Source organism: Rana temporaria, chromosome 10, assembly GCF_905171775.1.
Source record: "Rana temporaria chromosome 10, aRanTem1.1, whole genome shotgun sequence".
Taxonomy (NCBI): domain Eukaryota; kingdom Metazoa; phylum Chordata; class Amphibia; order Anura; family Ranidae; genus Rana; species Rana temporaria.
This window is the reverse complement of record NC_053498.1, coordinates 152,555,182-152,576,882: the sequence shown is the minus strand read 5'-3', so window position 1 is coordinate 152,576,882 and position 21,701 is coordinate 152,555,182. Positions and strand designations below refer to the sequence as shown.

General features: G+C 52.3%; 1 protein-coding gene across 1 annotated transcript; it reads right to left on the bottom strand.

Moving 5' to 3' along the window:
* Positions 1–5,413: 5,413 nt before the first annotated feature.
* On the bottom strand, positions 5,414–13,619 carry PARK7 (Parkinsonism associated deglycase). The gene is made up of 6 exons (XM_040326577.1): positions 13,468–13,619; positions 11,630–11,731; positions 9,472–9,531; positions 9,232–9,301; positions 8,656–8,742; positions 5,414–5,596 (listed from the first exon to the last, which is right to left on the bottom strand). Exons 1-6 carry the CDS (start codon positions 13,555–13,557, stop codon positions 5,436–5,438), a joined length of 570 nt encoding a protein of 189 aa, XP_040182511.1. The 5' UTR covers positions 13,558–13,619; the 3' UTR covers positions 5,414–5,435.
* Positions 13,620–21,701: the final 8,082 nt, after the last annotated feature.

The following is a 21,701-nucleotide window of genomic DNA, read 5'->3' as shown; positions in this document are numbered from 1 at the left end:
AGAAATTGCGCCTGTGTAACCATAGTTACACGGCGCAATTGCTTACTTGCTCCGGCGTAACGAGTGCTCCTGATTCAGGAACATCGCTACGCCGACTGCAGCCTAAAATCTGCGCGGTATAAGGCTGCATTCTTGCGTTGGCCGCTAGGTGGCGTTCCCATTGTGCTCAGTGTATAGTATGCAAATTGCATACTAACACCGATTCACAAACTTACGCGGGCCCTGCGTACGCAAATTACGTAATTTGCGTACGTCGGGTTTCGCGTAAGGTTACACATCCTAATAGCAGGCGCAGCCAATGCTATAGGATGGCCACGTTCCCGCGTCGCGAAGTTCAAATTTTACGTCGTTTGCGTAAGTGGATCGTGAATGGCGCTGGACGCCATTCACGTTCACTTTGAAGCAAATGACGTCCTTGCGACGTCATTTGCCGCAATGCACGTCGGGAAAGTTTCCCGACGGAGCATGCGCTCTACGCTCGAGAGCGCGCCTAATTTAAATGATTCCCGCCCCCGTCGGGATCATTTACATTGCGCGCGCTTACACCGGGGAAGTTAACACAGCGCCCCCGCAATTTACGGAGCTTCTGCTACATGAATCGCCGGGCAGCGCAGAAAATTTACGTGGGCGCAGGGAAAAAACGCTGCCCTGTGCCTGCGTAAGAAAGGCGCAGATTCTTACAAAGTCCGCACTGATGACAAAATAAAACGTTTCCCGGAATCTGCGGATTGTGAAGCGTCTTCTTTCCTCTTCACTGAAGTTCAATAAAACGCAGCGACTGAACCAACCCTGCCGGCCAATCACAGCCTCACATGGATCTATGGAGCGATGTCTCCCCCTGGTGGCCATCAACCACCTCACCGCTGACCTCCGATATCATTCATTATACATTCACATCATTTGTAACAAAATCATCTTTGCCATTCCGAAGCTTCCCTCTCCATATTATTTTATAGAGACTGGAATTCTGAACTTCCCGAATATGCTGCAGAAATCTCCCTTCGCTGAGTCTGGCTGCGGCCATTTTAACTGTGGGCAACTGAAGCCGCTGCATGTTCACTTCCTCAATTTACACAGAGGCCACACCTCCAGCTCTGCAGCTCTCATTGGCCCTCTTATGGCTCATCCCCTCTCCCTTCCTGAATTTACACAGACATATTTTGGTTCTTTCTCATTTTCAGATTACGAACTTATGAATTTAGATTATAACCATCATTGGTGTCAGTGGGAGGAATAGTGTCCCCATCATTGGTGTCAGTGGGGGGAATAGTGTCCCATCATTGGTGTCAGTGGGAGGAATAGTGTCCCATCATTGGTGTCAGTGGGAGGAATAGTGTCCCATCATTGGTGTCAGTGGGAGGAATAGTGTCCCATCATTGGTGTCAGTGGAGGAATAGTGTCCCATCATTGGTGTCAGTGGGGGGAATAGTGTCCCATCATTGGTGTCAGTGGGGGGAATAGTGTCCCATCATTGGTGTCAGTGGGAGGAATAGTGTCCCATCATTGGTGTCAGTGGGAGGAATAGTGTCCCATCATTGGTGTCAGTGGAGGAATAGTGTCCCATCATTGGTGTCAGTGGAGAATAGTGTCCCATCATTGGTGTCAGTGGGGGGAATAGTGTCCCATCATTGGTGTCAGTGGGAGGAATAGTGTCCCATCATTGGTGTCAGTGGGGAGGAATAGTGTCCCATCATTGGTGTCAGGGGGAGGAATAGTGTCCCATCATTGGTGTCAGTGGGGGGGGAATAGTGTCCCATCATTGGTGTCAGTGGGAGGAATAGTGTCCCATCATTGGTGTCAGTGGGAGGAATAGTGTCCCATCATTGGTGTCAGTGGGAGGAATAGTGTCCCATCATTGGTGTCAGTGGGAGGAATAGTGTCCCATCATTGGTGTCAGTGGGAGGAATAGTGTCCCATCATTGGTGTCAGTGGGGAGGAATAGTGTCCCATCATTGGTGTCAGTGGGGGGAATAGTGTCCCATCATTGGTGTCAGTGGGAGGAATAGTGTCCCATCATTGGTGTCAGTGGGAGGAATAGTGTCCCATCATTGGTGTCAGTGGGAGGAATAGTGTCCCATCATTGGTGTCAGTGGGAGGAATAGTGTCCCATCATTGGTGTCAGTGGGAGGAATAGTGCCCCATCATTGGTGTCAGTGGGAGGAATAGTGTCCCATCATTGGTGTCAGTGGGGGAATAGTGTCCCATCATTGGTATCAGTGGGGGAATAGTGTCCCATCATTGGTGTCAGTGGGAGGAATAGTGTCCCATCATTGGTATCAGTGGGAGGAATAGTGTCCCATCATTGGTGTCAGTGGGAGGAATAGTGTCCCATCATTGGTGTCAGTGGGGGGGGGAATAGTGTCCCATCATTGGTGTCAGGGGGAGGAATAGTGTCCCATCATTGGTGTCAGTGGGGGGAGGAATAGTGTCCATCATTGGTGTCAGTGGGGGGGGAATAGTGTCCCATCATTGGTGTCAGTGGGGGGGGGGGGAGGAATAGTGTCCCATCATTGGTGTCAGTGGGAGGAATAGTGTCCCATCATTGGTGTCAGTGGGAGGAATAGTGTCCCATCATTGGTGTCAGTGGGAGGAATAGTGTCCCATCATTGGTGTCAGTGGAGGAATAGTGTCCCATCATTGGTGTCAGTGGGAGGAATAGTGTCCCATCATTGGTGTCAGTGGGAGGAATAGTGTCCCATCATTGGTGTCAGTGGGGGGAATAGTGTCCCATCATTGGTGTCAGTGGGAGGAATAGTGTCCCATCATTGGTGTCAGTGGGAGGAATAGTGTCCCATCATTGGTGTCAGTGGGAGGAATAGTGTCCCATCATTGGTGTCAGTGGGAGGAATAGTGTCCCATCATTGGTGTCAGTGGGAGGAATAGTGTCCCATCATTGGTGTCAGTGGGAGGAATAGTGTCCCATCATTGGTGTCAGTGGGAGGAATAGTGTCCCATCATTGGTGTCAGTGGGAGGAATAGTGTCCCATCATTGGTGTCAGTGGGAGGAATAGTGTCCCATCATTGGTGTCAGGGGGGGAATAGTGTCCCATCATTGGTGTCAGTGGGAGGAATAGTGTCCCATCATTGGTATCAGTGAGAGGAATAGTGTCCCATCATTGGTGTCAGTGGGAGGAATAGTGTCCCATCATTGGTGTCAGTGGGAGGAATAGTGTCCCATCATTGGTGTCAGTGGGAGGAATAGTGTCCCATCATTGGTGTCAGTGGGAGGAATAGTGTCCCCATCATTGGTGTCAGTGGGAGGAATAGTGTCCCATCATTGGTGTCAGTGGGAGGAATAGTGTCCCATCATTGGGGTCAGTGGGAGGAATAGTGTCCCCATCATTGGTGTCAGTGGGAGGAATAGTGTCCCATCATTGGTGTCAGTGGGAGGAATAGTGTCCCATCATTGGTGTCAGTGGGAGGAATAGTGTCCCATCATTGGTGTCAGTGGGAGGAATAGTGTCCCGTCATTGGTGTCAGTGGGAGGAATAGTGTCCCATCATTGGTGTCAGTGGGAGGAATAGTGTCCCATCATTGGTGTCAGTGGGAGGAATAGTGTCCCATCATTGGTGTCAGTGGGAGGAATAGTGTCCCATCATTGGTGTCAGTGGGAGGAATAGTGTCCCATCATTGGTGTCAGTGGGAGGAATAGTGTCCCATCATTAGTGTCATTGGGAGGAATAGTGTCCCATCATTGGTGTCAGTGGGAGGAATAGTGTCCCATCATTGGTGTCAGTGGGAGGAACAAGACTTGAATTTTGAGTTCCTTTTTTAAATCCTTACCACTATGACATCATCAGTGAGACGAGGATCACATGACGAGGTCTGGGAATGGCGGCTGACCTATCAGAACACGGGGCTGTGACATCACAATCCCTCCCCCGACATTCTACTGACCAATCCGAGGGCTTGATGTGCGCAGTGTCACTCAGACCCCAGAAAAGTGAAACGATATCAGAGGTAAGTTCACTTTAATTCCCCCTCCCCCGCCCTCTGATGTCACTGCACACGTTTCCACAAGGGGGCGCCAGACTAAGTGGACATCCAGCATCTAACCCCCTTTTCTCCCCGGCCGGACTGTCCCGGGTCTCCACCCAATTCATGAAAACGCAAGTTCTTACAATCATGGGAGGGTCACCATCATATGTGGGCGTTACCCCATGCAACTACATCCTGCCTAGAACCGCCCACTTGTCAAGGCATTTTTTTATATTTGCATAGCTCCTCCTATCAGTACTGAGGGCTCCGGAGGAGGCGGAGTCCAGCCACGATCTGCCTGCATCGCATAGAGAAGTACAGAGACCCGGTGATATCAATTATTTTCAAAAAAACTTTATTTTAAATCTGAGAAGAAACAAATGACAGATATGAAGTGCTTTCATTTTAAGTGCAATTCCAATCGATCCTCCGAGGAGGAAAACGATCTTCTAGGAAAGAAATACATTTGTGGGCGGAGTCTTTCCTTCCAGTTGGATGAGAATTTGGAGGCGGATCCCCGGGAGGAGGGGTGAAGGTCGATCGCTGGAAGTTCTTGGTTTCCGAGTCCAACCCAGAACCAGCGGAGGAGGAGACTGAGGGGGGGAAGGAGAGAGAGAGAGGGGGGGGGAGGAGAGAGAGAGAGGGGGGGGGGAGGAGAGAGGGAGGGGGGGGGGGGGGGAGGAGAGGGAGAGGGGGGGGGGAGGAGAGAGGAGGGGGGGGGGGGAGGAGGAGATGAGGGGGGGGGGGGGAGGAGAGAGAGAGGGGGGGGGGGGGGAGGAGAGAGGGGGGGGGGGGAGGAGAGGGAGGGGGGGGGGGGAGGAGAGAGACTGAGGGGGGGGGGGGAGGAGAGAGGGGGGGGGGGGGGGGGGGAGGAGAGGGGGGGGGGGGGAGGAGAGAGAGGGGGGGGAGGAGAGAGACTGGGGGGGGGGAGGAGAGGACTGAGGGGGGGGAGGAGAGAGACTGAGGGGGGGGGGAGGAGAGAGACTGGGGGGGGGGGGGAGGAGAGAGACTGAGGGGGGGGGGGGGGGGGGAGACTGAGGGGGGGGGGGAGAAGACTGAGGGGGGGGAGGGAGGAGACTGAGGGGGGGGAGGAGAGAGACTGAGGGGGGGGGGAGGAGAGAGACTGAGGGGGGGGGGGGGGAGGAGGAGACTGAGGGGGGGGGGAGGAGAGAGACTGAGGGGGGGGGGGGGGGAGGAGAGAGACTGAGGGGGGGGGGGGAGGAGAGAGACTGAGGGGGGGGGGGAGGAGAGAGACTGAGGGGGGGGGGGAGAGAGACTGAGGGGGGGGGGGGGGAGGAGAGAGACTGAGGGGGGGGAGGAGACTGAGGGGGAGGGAGGAGACTGAGGGGGAGGGAGGAGACTGAGGGGGAGGGAGGAGACTGAGGGGGAGGGAGGAGACTGAGGGGGAGGGAGGAGACTGAGGGGGAGGGAGGAGACTGAGGGGGAGGGAGACGGTCTCAGTCCTTGAGGACCAGAGGCGCCTTCACCTGATCCGCCGCCTCCTTCCCCGCCAAACATTCCACAATGGCCAATCCAAACTCAAAGCTGGTGCCGGGACCGCGACTGGTGAGGAGGTTCCCGTCCCTCTCCACCCGACTCTCCGAGTATTTGTAGTGATCTGCGGGGGAGGGGAGAAATAAAGTTTACATTGTTATTGTTTAATTCACACGAGTCAAACCCACCGAATCCGCCCCGCCCCCCGCCATCATGTGACCCATCTCACGCCGGTGGGGGGGATTTGAACAGCCTGTGAAAGAGCAGAACTCCGCCCCCCGTACACTCGTATTGCCCCTTTAAATATACTCTCTACTGGTAGAGCCCGTTCACACTGCCAGCGTAAAGTGTCGCTAGTTTTACCGTCGTTTTTAATCCAACGGCCGAATAAAGGGTTAAAAGCGCCCGTAAAGCGCTGCTGCCCATGGGCACTTTAGGAGTGGTGTACACACCGCTTTTAACGCGCCCCCAAAAAGGACTTTTAGCGTTCTGCCAGTGTAGCGCCCCCGTGTGAGAGCAATCGCGATATCACACATGGGGATTGCAGGCGAGGATTCCCCCCCCTCCCCCGAGGCGCCATTATTAGTGCTAAAGCACCTGAAAAACGTCTCCAGTGTGAAAAGGCGGGTCTTAGTGACATTCGGCCACACCCACTGTTTGATAGGGGGGGGGGGGAGGGGTATATTCTACTTCATTATTTGCTGTTGCATATCAAAAGTGATAGTAATCTATATAAATGGGGGGCGGGGGGGGGGGGGGGGTCTCAGTGTTACCAATGTGGCGATTTTCTAATCCTTCATCTCATATCCGTTTTTATTTGGTCAATTATGTTCAATAAAATCTTCTTTTTATATATATAAGTGCCCCCGATTAGTGCCTTTACAGTCCACTCAGGGGCAGTTTTCTCATGGTTAGAGACCTTGGATGCCCCCCCCCCCCCCCCAATAAGGGAACAATTATATATATATATTTTTTTTTTCATATCAAAGTGATGAGACATCTGCAACATGCAAATTACAGAGGTGTAGTGGTTAGCACTTCTGCCTGGCAGCACCGGGGGGGGGTCATCGGTTTGAACCCCAACCATGCATGGAGTTTGCGTGTTCTGTGCCCCCCCACACTACAAAGACATGCTGGGAGGCAAAGGTGTGCACCCCCAAAGCTCAAACACCCCCCCCCCCCCGCCTTTCTCTAAAGTCTCACCTGCACTGGGTAGCGAATGCAGCGCCGGGACAAGACCAGCCAGTGCCAAATGACTCCCCCGACCCTTATGTGAGCGGAGGAGGGGGAGAGAGCACAGCCTGCACCTTCTCTCCTTGCCAATTCCAGCGCTGGGCTGAGAGACGTAGTGATGCCGCTGTCACTCCCGTCAGTCTTCTAAGACTGACGGAACGTGCGGCGTCCCACCATCCCTACAATAAGCGCTGCGCCCCCTTCTGCCCGCCACTTGTCCCGGTCCTGAGTGGGCTCTGTGCTGAACGGGATCCTGTTCATTCAAATTGGAGCATAGCTGACAGTCTACCAGGCTTCAGTTATGAATGGACACAGTGAGTGAGCCAGATTCAGGTAGGAGATACGCCTTCGTATCTCTCAGTGCGCGGCGTCGTATCTATGCGCCTGATTCTTAGAATCAGTTACGCATAGATTTGACTAAGATCCGACCGGCGTAAGTCTTACGCCGTCGTATCTTAGTTGCAATTTTACGCTGGCCGCTAGGTGGCGCTTTCGTATACTTACGCGTCGAATATGCAAATTAGGTAGATACGCCGATTCAGAAACGTACGTTTGCCCGGCGCATTTTTGTACATCGTTTGCGTAAGGCATTTTCCGGAGTAAAGTTACCCCTGTTCTGTGAGGCGTATCCTATGTTAAGTATGGACGTCGTTCCCGCGTCAAATTTTTCACGTTTTACGTCGTTTGCGTAAGCCGTCCGTGAATGGGGCTGGGCTGTTCACGTCAAAACCAATAAGTCTTTGCGGCGTCATTTGGAGCATGCGCCGTTCGGAAAAAAGCGTCATTTACGTGAGGTCACTATAAATTTACATAAAACACGCCCACATTTGAATTCCGCGCGCTTACGCCGGCCTATTTACGCTACGCCGCCGCAACTTACGGAGCAAGCGCTTTGTGAATACGGCACTTGCCGATCTACCCGAATCTGGCCCAGTGAGTTCATTTAGAAAAAGGAAGGGGCTGGTAATATATTGATTAGCCCCTCCCCCCCGATCTCCATACTGAAACATCCCCCGCAGCAGCGGAGAGGGAAGCCAACAGCACTGCAGCGGGGCAAAGCCTGGGCAGAAGGGGGGAAGCGGCACTGCACAGAGTGATTAGGGTGTGCCCAGGCACGCCCAGCACACCCCTCTGCTGGGAGGTGATCTGGTCTACATTGACCCCAGTAGGTGTATGTAGTGCTGTGAAAAAGTATTTGCCCTCCTCTGATTTTTTTACATATTTGTCACTTCAAATGATTCCGATCATCAAACAAATAAAAAAAAAAAAAAAAAAAGACAAAAGAGACAAAAAAAAAAAAAGAGACAAAAAAAAAAAAAAAAAAAAAAAAAAAAAAAAAAAAAAAAAAAAAAAAAAAAAAAAAAGACGAAAAGAAAACTCGAGAAACAAGCCGCCTGTCCCCGTGTGAAAAAGTATGTGCCCCCTAAACCCAATGATCGGTTGTTACGCTCCCATGGGCGCCATGTTTGCCCGTCTTTCCGATTCTGAATCACCGACCTTCCGAGAGGCGCGATCCGCCGATTTATAGGAGGAGGTTTAAAAATAAAAAATAAAAATTTGAAAACCTCACAAAACACAAACAAACCCGATTCTATTTTTCCTCGGATTCTCTTTGTAACATTTGATAGATAATCTGAATCAATTACGTGACAAATATACAAAAAATAAAATAAAACACAGGAAGGGGGCGCTGTATGCGATTTGGGACCTTACATTGGAAGCTCCTTGGGGGCGGGGACTGAGGTGACTGTAAAGTGCTGTGTACACCGACAGTACCATATACACATTTACTTTACTTGCAATCCAAGTGAAATAGAAATCAGATTGGTGAGAGTTTCCAGTCTCTTGCACTCTTTCTCAAGCCAAACCTGATTTTTTTATTTCTAGTGCAGAGGGGAGAATCCCCGCATCCCGTACATTGTACACCAATCAGAAATAACCGGCAATTACCTCCAATCATCATCTTGTCCTTGGCCAGGGGGTGGGTGGTGACACTTTTTCCAAATCCGATTCCGTGTGCCAGGAGGGCGGTGGGGCCTGGAGAACAAAAAGGAGACGTCAGTTACACTTGGGGTGACTTCTGATGTGGAGTGGGGGGGGGGGTGACTTCTGATGTGGAGGGGGGGGGGTGGTGACTTCTGATGTGGAGTGGGGGGGGGGGTGACTTCTGATGTGGAGGGGGGGGGGGTGGTGACTTCTGATGTGGAGTGGAGGGGGGGGGTGGTGACTTCTGATGTGGAGTGGAGGGGGGGAGGTGACTTCTGACGTGGAGTGGAGGGGGGGGGGGTGACTTCTGATGTGGAGTGGAGGGGGGGGGGGTGACTTCTGATGTGGAGTGGGGGGGGGGGGGGTGACTTCTGATGTGGAGTGGAGGGGGGGGGGGTGACTTCTGATGTGGAGTGGAGGGGGGGGGGGTGACTTCTGATGTGGAGTGGGGGGGGGGGTGACTTCTGATGTGGAGTGGGGGGGGGCAGTCGGTTGTGAAAACCAAGAAAAAAAAAAAAGGGGGGGGTGAAGTTTCCATACCGGCACAAATGGCGGCAATCAGCGCTTTCCTCCCGTCCTGCTCCTGTAGGATTTCCTTCACGGCTGGAGACTGAAGAACACAAGTCGCTGATCATTATATTATTATTACAGAAGTCACAATCATTCCCTCTCAGGAATGGAAATCACACGGTGGTGTTGTCATGGTAACGCCATGCGTTGGGGGAGGGGCGATGTGGGGAGATCGGCTCTCGGGATCGGCTCTAGGAAGACATTTCTCACCTCGGACAAGTTCTGAGCTCCGAGATTCCCGCCGGGAAGAACCACGACGTCATACGGACCCTGAAATACAAATAAGAACCAATCAGAATCCATCCGACATTCCGCACACAGCCGCTCCGCAACACTTCATTTCACAGACAGGGGGCGACATTTCACCTCCATCTCCTCTACAGACCAACATTCTTTATTAGAGGACCTGGACGGCAGAAGGACCAATCAGCAGTATTGTTCTCCCTGCAGATCCCCCCCCAATCAGTGTCTCTGTATGGAGGCGGCCATCTTGGTAGAGGCGGGGTTTCGCTTCATGCCCAGCACACCAATGACATCACCAAATCTCACCAGAAATCTTCCGAGACCCGCAGTGCCTGAGATCTCACACTACAGATAACCAATCAGAGGTGCCCGGGGGCAGGAAGTCGGTGGTGGTCGGGAATATTCTGCCCCCCCCCCTGTATAGATCAGTGATGGGGAACCTCGGCACCCCAGATGTTACATTTTCCCATGATGCTCAGGGACTCTGCAGTGCAGTTGAGGATCATGGGAAATGTAGTTCCAAAGTGGCGAGTGCCCCCCCCCCCCCCCCCGTCTGTAGATTTCATCTGACGATTCCCAATCCCATTTCCACCAATCAGGCGACACGTCTGAAGTCCTTTCCATTTATTGGCTCTTTAAGCTGCGGAGGACGGAATCGGCGTCCCGAATTAGACGGAGAGGCGGCGGCGGCGGTGCCAGGAATTCTGACCTTTCCATCTGCAGGACTCGCCGAACATAGATGGAGATCACATAGAGGGAGCACTATGGGGGAGGGGAGGGGGTCCGCCTTCTTCTGGATACACACAGGAGGAGGAGGAGATCTTTATCATTTATCCCAACGATCAGCGTGTGGGGGACAGACAGATGATCAGCGTGTGAGGGGGGGGGGACAGACGATCAGCGTGTGAGGGGGGGGGGGGGGACAGACGATCAGCGTGAGGGGGGGGGGGGGACAGACGATCAGCGTGTGAGGGGGGGGGACAGACGATCAGCGTGTGGGGGGGGGGGGGGACAGACGATCAGCGTGTGGGGGGGGGGACGGACAGACGATCAGCGTGTGAGGGGGGGGACGGACAGACGATCAGCGTGTGAGGGGGGGGGACGGACAGACGATCAGCGTGTGAGAGGGGGGGACGGACAGACGATCAGCGTGTGAGGGGGGGGGACGGACAGACGATCAGCGTGTGAGGGGGGGGGGGACAGACAGATGATCAGCGTGGGGGTGGGGGGAGGGACAGACAGACGATCAGCGTGTGAGGGGGGGTGGGGGGGACAGGCGATCAGCGTGTGAGGGGGGGGGGAACGGACAGACGATCAGCGTGTGAGGGGGGGGGGGAACGGACAGACGATCAGCGTGTGAGGGGGGGGGGGGACGGACAGACGATCAGCGTGTGAGGGGGGGGGGAACGGACAGACGATCAGCGTGTGAGGGGGGGGGGGACGGACAGACGATCAGCGTGTGGGGGGGGGGGGAACGGACAGACGATCAGCGTGTGAGGGGGGGGGGGACGGACAGACGATCAGCGTGTGAGGGGGGGGGGGAACGGACAGACGATCAGCGTGTGAGGGGGGGGGGGAATGGACAGACTATCAGCGTGTGGGGGGGGGGGGACAGACAGATGATCAGCGTGTGAGGGGGAGGGGGGGGGACAGGCGATCAGCATGTGAGGGGGAGGGGGGGACAGACAGACGATCAGCGTGTGAGGGGGGGAGGGGGGGACAGGCGATCAGCGTGTGAGGGGGGGGGGGCAGGGTGCAGGAATGTAGGAGGAGCCAGACAAGTGTTGGCACTACCCGGAAAGTGCCAGGCAGGAGGGTCAGGAAACTCCAGGGAAATTGGAGGGGGGGGGTACAGGAACCAACAATAGAAAGGAGAGGGGGGGGGGAGGAATCAACAGGGGCGCGCAGGAATGTAATGGGGGGAGGGGGGCCTTATTCCGGACAGCAGCTCGTTTTTCCTCGTTTATAAATAAAATAGAAAAACTCAGGAGAACAGAGGAGGAGGAGCTTCAGAATCCCCGGACCGATACGCCGCTTTACGTCTCTCAGCCCTTCAATGGACGCAGACAATGCTCCTCCCACAACACAGATCTAGGAGGGGCTTGGTGACAGGGGGCGGGGTTACCTGTTTGCGCGCCTCCTCTAGACTGGTGTCCGGACAAATGACGACGTCTCGGCTGCACTTGACGGGTTCTTTGCCTTTCAGACCGGCGACCGTCACCGAGATCTGCGGGGGAAAGTCACATTGTATCTTTTATTACATCTCATTCATCATTGGATCCCGTTATATCACACGCCCCCGGGGGAGGGGCTGACGTACAATTGCCGGTTTATACTTTTTAATGACATAAATAGAATAATAATAATAATAATAATAATAATAATAATAAACAGCTAAACCTTGATACAAATCCGTTCCTCCAGTAAGAATCCAGATTGGCCCCGCCCATGAGTGTCCCGATTGGTCATTTTTAATTTTGTACAAAATGTTTTTGTTCAGCAATAAGAGGAAAGCCCCTCCCCCCCTCCTGTATATAAGGGGCTCCCATGTGGCGGCTGCCTTTGTTTTTCTTTTGTAGGGTGACAACGCTCCTTGTATTGTGTATATAGAGGAGGAGTGTTGTCACCCCAGAACAAAACTACAGAACACCCCCCCTTAGGAAAATCGCTGCAATGATCTGATGACTATACTGGGGGGGGGGGGGGTGAAGATCTAAAGTGAGGTCGGTGGAGAGATTTTGTATCCTGTGATTTGGGTTCAGGAAGAGAATCGCAATGATCTGTATTGTGGATCCAGAAGAACTCTATACTGGAGGTGGAGGGGGAGGGGAGGGGTCAGCTGATGTTCTGTGTATTCTCATGCAATCTGTCTGGGACTTCTTCTGGATCCACTACACAGATCTGATCATTAGAGATCTTCCTGGACATGAGATACAAAGTATCTCTCAGAGATGTGACCCCCCCTCCCCCCTCCCACCCCCAGTATAGTAATCAAACCCAATAGATGATCAATAATCCACCAATGAGCTCCCAGCTGACCCCCCCCCTCCCCCATATAGACTTCTTCTGGATCTACTGTACAGAGAATTGCAACATTCTTACTAAACCCAAATCACAGAATACAAACCAACACCGAGGAGAATGTACCCCCCCCCCCCCCAGAGGACCCCACTTTGCTTCTGTACCCCCCCCCCCCCTCTTCCGGTGCAGACTTTTTCTGGATCCACTAATCAGATCTGATCATTACAGAGATCTTCCAGGACTGAGATGTGAGCGGATCTCACTTTGGATCTGCACCCCCCCCCCCCCAAACACACACAATTCTTCTTCTGGATCTACTTAACAGATCATTGAAGAATTGTGTGTTTGGGGGAGGGGGAGGTGCAGATCTAAAGTGAGATCCGCTCACATCTCTGGGTGACACTTTGTATCTCATGTCCAGGAAGATCTCCACAATGATCAGATCTGTACAGTGGATCCAGAAGAAGTCTACATGGGGGAGGGGGGGTACATTCTCTCCAGAAAGATCTCTGTAATGATCAGATCTAATTAGTGGATCCAGAAAAAGTCTACACCGGAAGAGGGGGGGGGGGGTACAGAAGCAAAGTGGGGTCCTCTGGGGGGGGGGGGGGGGAATACATTCTCCTCGTTGTTGGTTTGTATTCTGTGATTTGGGTTTAGTAAGAATGTTGCAATTCTCTGTACAGTGGATCCAGAAAAAGTCTATATGGGGGGGGGGGAGCTGGGAGGTCATTGGTGGATTATTGATCATCTATTGGGTTTAGGAAAATCGCTGCAATGATCTGATGACTATACTGGGGGGGGGAGGGGGGGGTCACATCTCTGGGTGATACTTTGTATCCAGGAAGATCTCTAATGATCAGATCTGTACAGTGGATCCAGAAGAAGTCTATATGGGGGGGGATCTCTGCATTGCTCTGCCCCTCCCCCTGCAGTACTCACCCCAGCCCTCCTCATCAGATCAGTGGGGATCACCGTCTCCATCTCCTCGGCTCCCTCCGCCAGGATCACCAGAGATTTCTTACCGGCCATTCTAAGAATCTGCAAAAGTGAAATGTCAGAGAGATCCCCTCCCCCTCCTCTAACACGCCCCTTTATGGCCAAAGGACAGGAGCCTGCGCAGGACAAACTTCATCTGTGTGCTCCACACCGCCATCTGGTGGCTTCTCTGTGTATTACATGTGTGCGCTCTACACCGCCACCTGGTGGCTTCTCTGTGTATTACATGTCTGCTCCACACCGCCATCTGGTGGCTTCTCTATGTATTACATGTGTGCTCTACACCGCCATCTGGTGGCTTCTCTGTGTATTACATGTGTGCTCTACACCGCCATCTGGTGGCTTCTCTGTGTATTACATGTGTGCTCTACACCGCCATCTGCTGGCCCCTCTATGTATTACATGTGCGCTCCACACCGCCATCTGGTGGCTTCTCTGTGTATTACATGTGTGCGCTCTACACCGCCATCTGGTGGCCTCTCTGTGTATTACATGTGTGTGCTCCACACCGCCATCTGGTGGCTTCTCTGTGTATTACATGTGTGCTCTACACCGCCATCTGGTGGCTTCTCTGTGTATTACATGTGTGTGCTCTACACCGCCATCTGGTGGCTTCTCTGTGTATTACATGTGTGCGCTCTACACCGCCATCTGGTGGCTTCTCTGTGTATTACATGTGTGTGTGCTCTACACCGCCATCTTGTGGCTTCTCTGTGTATTACATGTGTGCTCTACACCGCCATCTGCTGGCCCCTCTATGTATTACATGTGTGTGCTCTACACCGCCATCTGGTGGCTTCTCTGTGTATTACATGTGTGTGCTCCACACCGCCATCTGGTGGCTTCTCTGTGTATTACATGTGTGTGCTCTACACCGCCATCTGGTGGCTTCTCTATGTATTACATGTGTGCTCCACACCGCCATCTGGTGGCTTCTCTGTGTATTACATGTGTGCTCTACACCGCCATCTGGTGGCTCCTCTGTGTATTACATGTGTGTGCTCCACACCGCCATCTGGTGGCTTCTCTGTGTATTACATGTGTGTGCTCTACACCGCCATCTGGTGGCTTCTCTGTGTATTACATGTGTGTGCTCCACACCGCCATCTGGTGGCTTCTCTGTGTATTACATGTGTGTGCTCTACACCGCCATCTGGTGGCTTCTCTATGTATTACATGTGTGCGCTCCACACCGCCATCTGGTGGCTTCTCTGTGTATTACATGTGTGTGCTCTACACCGCCATCTGGTGGCTTCTCTATGTATTACATGTGTGCTCCACACCGCCATCTGGTGGCTTCTCTGTGTATTACATGTGTGCTCTACACCGCCATCTGGTGGCTCCTCTGTGTATTACATGTGTGCTCTACACCGCCATCTGGTGGCTCCTCTGTGTATTACATGTGTGTGCTCCACACCGCCATCTGGTGGCTCCTCTGTGTATTACATGTGTGCGCTCCACACCGCCATCTGGTGGCTTCTCTATGTATTACATGTGTGTGCTCTACACCGCCATCTGGTGGCTTCTCTGTGTATTACATGTGCGCTCCACACCGCCATCTGGTGGCTTCTCTGTGTATTACATGTGTGTGCTCTACACCGCCATCTGGTGGCTTCTCTGTGTATTACATGTGTGTGCTCCACACCGCCATCTGGTGGCTTCTCTGTGTATTACATGTGTGTGCTCCACACCGCCATCTGGTGGCTTCTCTGTGTATTACATGTGTGCGCTCCACACCGCCATCTTGTGGCTTCTCTGTGTATTACATGTGTGCTCTACACCGCCATCTGGTGGCTCCTCTGTGTATTACATGTGTGCTCCACACCGCCATCTGGTGGCTCCTCTGTGTATTACATGTGTGCGCTCCACACCGCCATCTGGTGGCTTCTCTATGTATTACATGTGTGTGCTCTACACCGCCATCTGGTGGCTTCTCTGTGTATTACATGTGTGCTCCACACCGCCATCTGGTGGCTTCTCTATGTATTACACGTGTGCTCCACATCGCCACCTGGTGTCCTTTCTATATATTACACAACGCCTCCTCTATTGTAGTCCAGCCAGAGATGATGGTTAATTATTAAAACTTTCCCTCCAGAAGATTTGATCACCTCTGCGGTTTTCTTTTTTTTTTTGCGCTATAAGTTAAAAAAAAAAAAAATTTAATTCAGCAAAAAAATATATAAAACTGGAATTTCTTCATGGATTTGGGCCGATATTTATTCTGCTTCGTATTTCTGGTAAATCCCAACAAGCGTATATTAATTGGTCTGCGCAAAAGTTGTCGCGTCTACAAACTACGGGATAGATTGATGGAATATTTTTTTTTTAATACCAGTAATGGCGGCGATCAGCGATCCCTGAGATATTGCGGCGGACTATCTGACACTTTGTGGGAACCGGTGACACTAATGCAGTGATCGGTGCTACAAATATGCACTGTCACTGTACTAACAACACTGGCTAGGAAGGGGTTACACATGTGACACCCCCTCCCCCCCCGGTATTGCTTTGTGTGCTGTCAGTCAGGCTCGCCGCCGATATGGGGGGGGGGGCTGTGGATCCCTCAGGGGTTATAAAACAGCTGAAGGGAGAAGGCGGCGGTGATGCGGTCCTAGGATGGCGATGAGATGGGGGCGTGGCCTGCTGCGTTAGGGTGTGCACCTGAAAGCTCAAAAACATGGTACCAAATACCGATCTCTCACTGTGTTCATTCAGAAAGGAAAGGGGCCAGTAAACAACATTACCCCTTCCCCCACTCATCCTGAAATATGATCAATGTGTGCTCACTGCAGTAGCCAATGGGAGAGGAGGGAAGGCAGCCATGTTGTGGGAGGGGACACTGGGCAGCAGGGGGAATCTGCACTGCAGGGAGTGATTAGGGTGTGCCTGGGCACGCCCTGTGCGCACGCCTATGGATGGGGGCGTGGCCTGTTTGGAGTCCAGGATGAGGTCGTCGCTCTCATAGGACCACGTGGATCGGGGATTACTTCTTTCTTCTCCCTTAAGGGGTTAAACATCGGGGGGGGGCAATCAAGGGGTTAAACGTGTGCCTAGCTGGGGGGGTTTATGTGTCCTGTGTTGTGCTTCCACCCCCACCAGGGCCGGTGCGACTATTTTGCACCCTCGGCAAGACCAGCGACTTGAACCCCCCGCCCCCCCAAAGGGTAGAACCACCTATTGCCTCCACAAGAAGCCAGATGACCCGCCAGAGACGTTGCTAGGAGGGTGCGGGGGGTGCGGGGGGTGCGGTCCGCACCGGGTGACAGTGACACCCGCTAGAGGGGTGACACCATCCCGTTATTTTTTTTTGCTGACATGCCCAGCCTGCCCTGTACCACCCCAGCCTGCCCTGTACCACCCCAAACAGCCCTATATCACCCCAGCCTGCCCTGTACCCCCCCAAACAGCCCTGTACCACCCCAGCCTGCCCTGTACCCCCCCCCAAACAGCCCTGTACCACCCCAGCCTGCCCTGTACCACCCAGCCTGCCCTGTACCACCACAGCCTGCCCTATACCACCCCAGCCTGCCCTGTGCCACCACAGCCTGCCCTGTACCCCCCCAAACAGCCCTGTACCACCCCAGCCTGCCCTGTGCCACCACAGCCTGCCCTGTACCACCCCAGCCTGCCCTGTACCACCCCAACTTGCCCTGTGCCACCCCAATCTGCCCTATGCCACCATAACTTGCCCTATACCACCCCAACCTGCCCAATGCCACCCTAACTTGCCCTGTACCACCCCAACCTGCCCTATGCCACCCTAACTTGCCCTATACCACCCCAACCTGCCCTATGCCACCCTAACTTGCCCTGTACCACCCCAACCTTTCCCATGCCATCCCAACTTGCCCTATACCACCTTAACCTGTCCTATACCACTCTATACTACCCTAACCTGCCACTATACTGCCCTACACTATCATTTACAGGGGCTGGTTTGGGGTGCGCCCCGTGCCCGTGCGCTGCCTGCTTGGTGCTGGGCAGCCTAGACAGAGGGGGGGTGACACCATGTTTTACCGCACCGGGTGACACCAACCCTAGTGACGCCACTGTGACCCGCCAAGCCCCCCTACATTCCCCCCGGGGGAGAAAACGCACCGCCCACACCGGTCCCCCATCCAGTGCGTGGCGCTCGCCTGCTCCAAGACCCACCGTTCCACTGAGTATCGCGCATTCCCAGCAGAACCAATGACCGCTGCCGCCATCTTGAAAGAGGGCAAAGTGGCGGCATACCAAGGTCCAGGCACCGGAGTCACCAGGGAAAGAGGAACAAGACGTCCCCCCCCCCCCCCCCCCTGAAAATCCCAGGGATCCAAGAAAAACACGACGCCAGGGACTAGTGTAGGTCAAGCGGTACAAACCAGCGGCGGAGGCTGCGCTCTGGGTGGTGGCGGTGCGCCCTACGCGGCTGCCTAGTTCTCCTGGTGGTAGCAGCGCCCCCCCGATCCCCACTGAGAGGGCGGAGCTCAATTCTGTGTCTCTCCTCACCGATCGCGGTCATTGGTCGGCCTGGCACCCCGCTGATCGGCTTGTGCCGTGTCTAATCACAGCAGTGCCGGGTCGCCCCCCTACCTGGAGGTAAGTGATCCGGCAGAGAACAGCCGCGGTCGTGATGCGGAAACAAATCCGAAAATAAACAAATGTTCCCGGCACATCTCTGGTCCTTCAGACACGGGGGAGGGGGGGCTCTCCGTAAGACGAGGTGCATCTGCACTTCCCATCCCCCACACATTAGAAGACTTCACGTGTCTTCAGGGGCACTCAGGGCCGATCCGTCCTATAGGCTAACTATGCAAGCCGCTTAGGGCCCTGCAAAGCTGCGGAGGGCCCCCCAAATTACTAGTGGCCCCGCCTGGTGAGAAGTCATTTTCGGCCCCTCACCTCGCTTCTCAACTCGATGGCTGCATGGGAGAAGAGGTAAGAAGTCAGCACCCCCCGCTTCTCACTTTAATGTACACCACCTCCCTGCAGCGCCCTTACCCCCCCCATTTTCGGCTGCCCCCCCCCCCATAACTTTAATGTGACACGTCATTTTGCTTAGGGCCCCCCCAGGGAGGTCAGGATCGGCACTGGTGGCACTGCCAGGCTGCGTTCCGTGTAATCGGCACCAAATGGAAAACCCTCCGGAGTCCAACGTCTTTATCGTTCAACTGATCATCACAACAAGCCGGGCAAAAGACTCCCCCCAACGCGTTTCAGGACGTCACAATCCCCCCCCCCCTTCATCAGGACTGTGTGAAATGGACGAACATTAAATGTGCCCCCTAGAGGCGGAGGATGGTATAAAAAACAGTCAGCAGGCGTGGCCACTTCTTCTATGAACTTACCATTCATCCAATAGGTTTCCTCATCACAAAGCGGCACACATGTCATATCAGGTACCAGTGTGACGTCATATCAGGTACCAGTGTGATGTCATATCAGGTACCAGTGTGATGTCATATCAGGTACCAGTGTGATGTCATATCAGGTACCAGTGTGATGTCATATCAGGTACCAGTGTGATGTCATATCATTACCAGTGTGATGTCATATCATTACCAGTGTGATGTCATATCAGGTACCAGTGTGATGTCATATCAGGTACCAGTGTGATGTCATATCAGGTACCAGTGTGATGTCATATCAGGTACCAGTGTGACGTCATATCAGGTACCAGTGTGATGTCATATCATTACCAGTGTGATGTCATATCATTACCAGTGTGATGTCATATCAGGTACCAGTGTGATGTCATATCAGGTACCAGTGTGATGTCATATCAGGTACCAGTGTGATGTCATATCAGGTACCAGTGTGAAGTCATATCAGGTACCAGTGTGACGTCATATCAGGTACCAGTGTGACGTCATATCAGGTACCAGTGTGACGTCATATCAGGTACCAGTGTGATGTCATATCAGGTACCAGTGTGATGTCATATCAGGTACCAGTGTGATGTCATATCAGGTACCAGTGTGACGTCATATCAGGTACCAGTGTGATGTCATATCAGATATCAGTGTGATGTCATATCAGGTACCAGTGTGATGTCATATCAGGTACCAGTGTGATGTCATATCAGGTACCAGTGTGATGTCATACCAGTGTGATGTCATATCAGATACCAGTGTGACGTCATATCAGGTACCAGAGTGATGTCATATCAGGTACCAGTGTGACGTCATATCAGGTACCAGAGTGATGTCATATCAGGTACCAGTGTGATGTCATATCAGGTACCAGTGTGATGTCATATCATTACCAGTGTGATGTCATATCAGGTACCAGTGTGACGTCATATCAGGTACCAGTGTGATGTCATATCATTACCAGTGTGATGTCATATCAGGTACCAGTGTGATGTCATATCATGTACCAGTGTGATGTCATATCATTACCAGTGTGACGTCATATCAGGTACCAGTGTGATGTCATATCAGATATCAGTGTGATGTCATATCAGGTACCAGTGTGATGTCATATCAGGTACCAGTGTGATGTCATATCAGGTACCAGTGTGATGTCATATCAGGTACCAGTGTGATGTCATATCATTACCAGTGTGATGTCATATCATTACCAGTGTGATGTCATATCAGGTACCAGTGTGATGTCATATCATGTACCAGTGTGATGTCATATCATTACCAGTGTGACGTCATATCAGGTACCAGTGTGATGTCATATCAGATATCAGTGTGATGTCATATCAGGTACCAGTGTGATGTCATATCAGGTACCAGTGTGACGTCATATCAGGTACCAGTGTGATGTCATATCATTACCAGTGTGATGTCATATCAGGTACCAGTGTGATGTCATATCATGTACCAGTGTGATGTCATATCAGGTACCAGTGTGATGTCATATCAGGTACCAGTGTGATGTCATATCAGGTACCAGTGTGACGTCATATCAGGTACCAGAGTGATGTCATATCAGGTACCAGTGTGACGTCATATCAGGTACCAGTGTGATGTCATATCAGGTACCAGTGTGATGTCATATCATGTACCAGTGTGATGTCATATCATGTACCAGTGTGATGTCATATCAGGTACCAGTGTGATGTCATATCAGGTACCAGTGTGATGTCTTATCATTACCAGTGTGATGTCATATCAGGTACCAGTGTGATGTCATATCATTACCAGTGTGACGTCATATCAGGTACCAGTGTGATGTCATATCAGGTACCAGTGTGATGTCATATCAGGTACCAGTGTGACGTCATATCAGGTACCAGAGTGATGTCATATCAGGTACCAGTGTGACGTCATATCAGGTACCAGAGTGATGTCATATCAGGTACCAGTGTGATGTCATATCAGGTACCAGTGTGATGTCATATCATTACCAGTGTGATGTCATATCAGGTACCAGTGTGACGTCATATCAGGTACCAGTGTGACGTCATATCAGGTACCAGTGTGACGTCATATCAGGTACCAGTGTGATGTCTTATCATTACCAGTGTGATGTCATATCAGGTACCAGTGTGATGTCATATCATTACCAGTGTGATGTCATATCAGGTACCAGTGTGATGTCATATCATTACCAGTGTGATGTCATATCAGGTACCAGTGTGACGTCATATCAGGTACCAGTGTGACGTCATATCAGGTACCAGTGTGATGTCATATCAGATACCAGTGTGATGTCATATCAGGTACCAGTGTGATGTCATATCAGGTACCAGTGTGACGTCATATCAGGTACCAGTGTGATGTCATATCAGATACCAGTGTGATGTCATATCAGGTACCAGTGTGATGTCATATCAGATACCAGTGTGATGTCATATCAGATATCAGTGTGATGTCATATCAGGTACCAGTGTGATGTCATATCAGGTACCAGTGTGATGTCATATCATTACCAGTGTGATGTCATATCAGGTACCAGTGTGATGTCATATCATTACCAGTGTGATGTCATATCAGGTACCAGTGTGATGTCATATCAGTGTGATGTCATATCAGGTACCAGTGTGATGTCATATCAGGTACCAGTGTGACGTCATATCAGGTACCAGTGTGACGTCATATCAGGTACCAGTGTGACGTCATATCAGGTACCAGTGTGATGTCTTATCATTACCAGTGTGATGTCATATCAGGTACCAGTGTGATGTCATATCATTACCAGTGTGATGTCATATCAGGTACCAGTGTGATGTCATATCAGGT

What these genes read in the sequence shown, in the direction of transcription:
- PARK7 (XM_040326577.1), bottom strand. Translation starts at nt 13,557, where the DNA reads ATGGCCGGTAAGAAATCTCTGGTGATCCTGGCGGAGGGAGCCGAGGAG. An exon ending in ATCTGATGAGGAGGGCTGGG is followed by an intron (nt 11,732 to 13,467) that starts GTGAGTACTGCA and finishes TTTCCCCCGCAG; the next exon opens with ATCTCGGTGACGGTCGCCGG. An exon ending in GGACAAGATGATGATTGGAG is followed by an intron (nt 5,597 to 8,655) that starts GTAATTGCCGGT and finishes CCTCCCCCGCAG; the next exon opens with ATCACTACAAATACTCGGAG.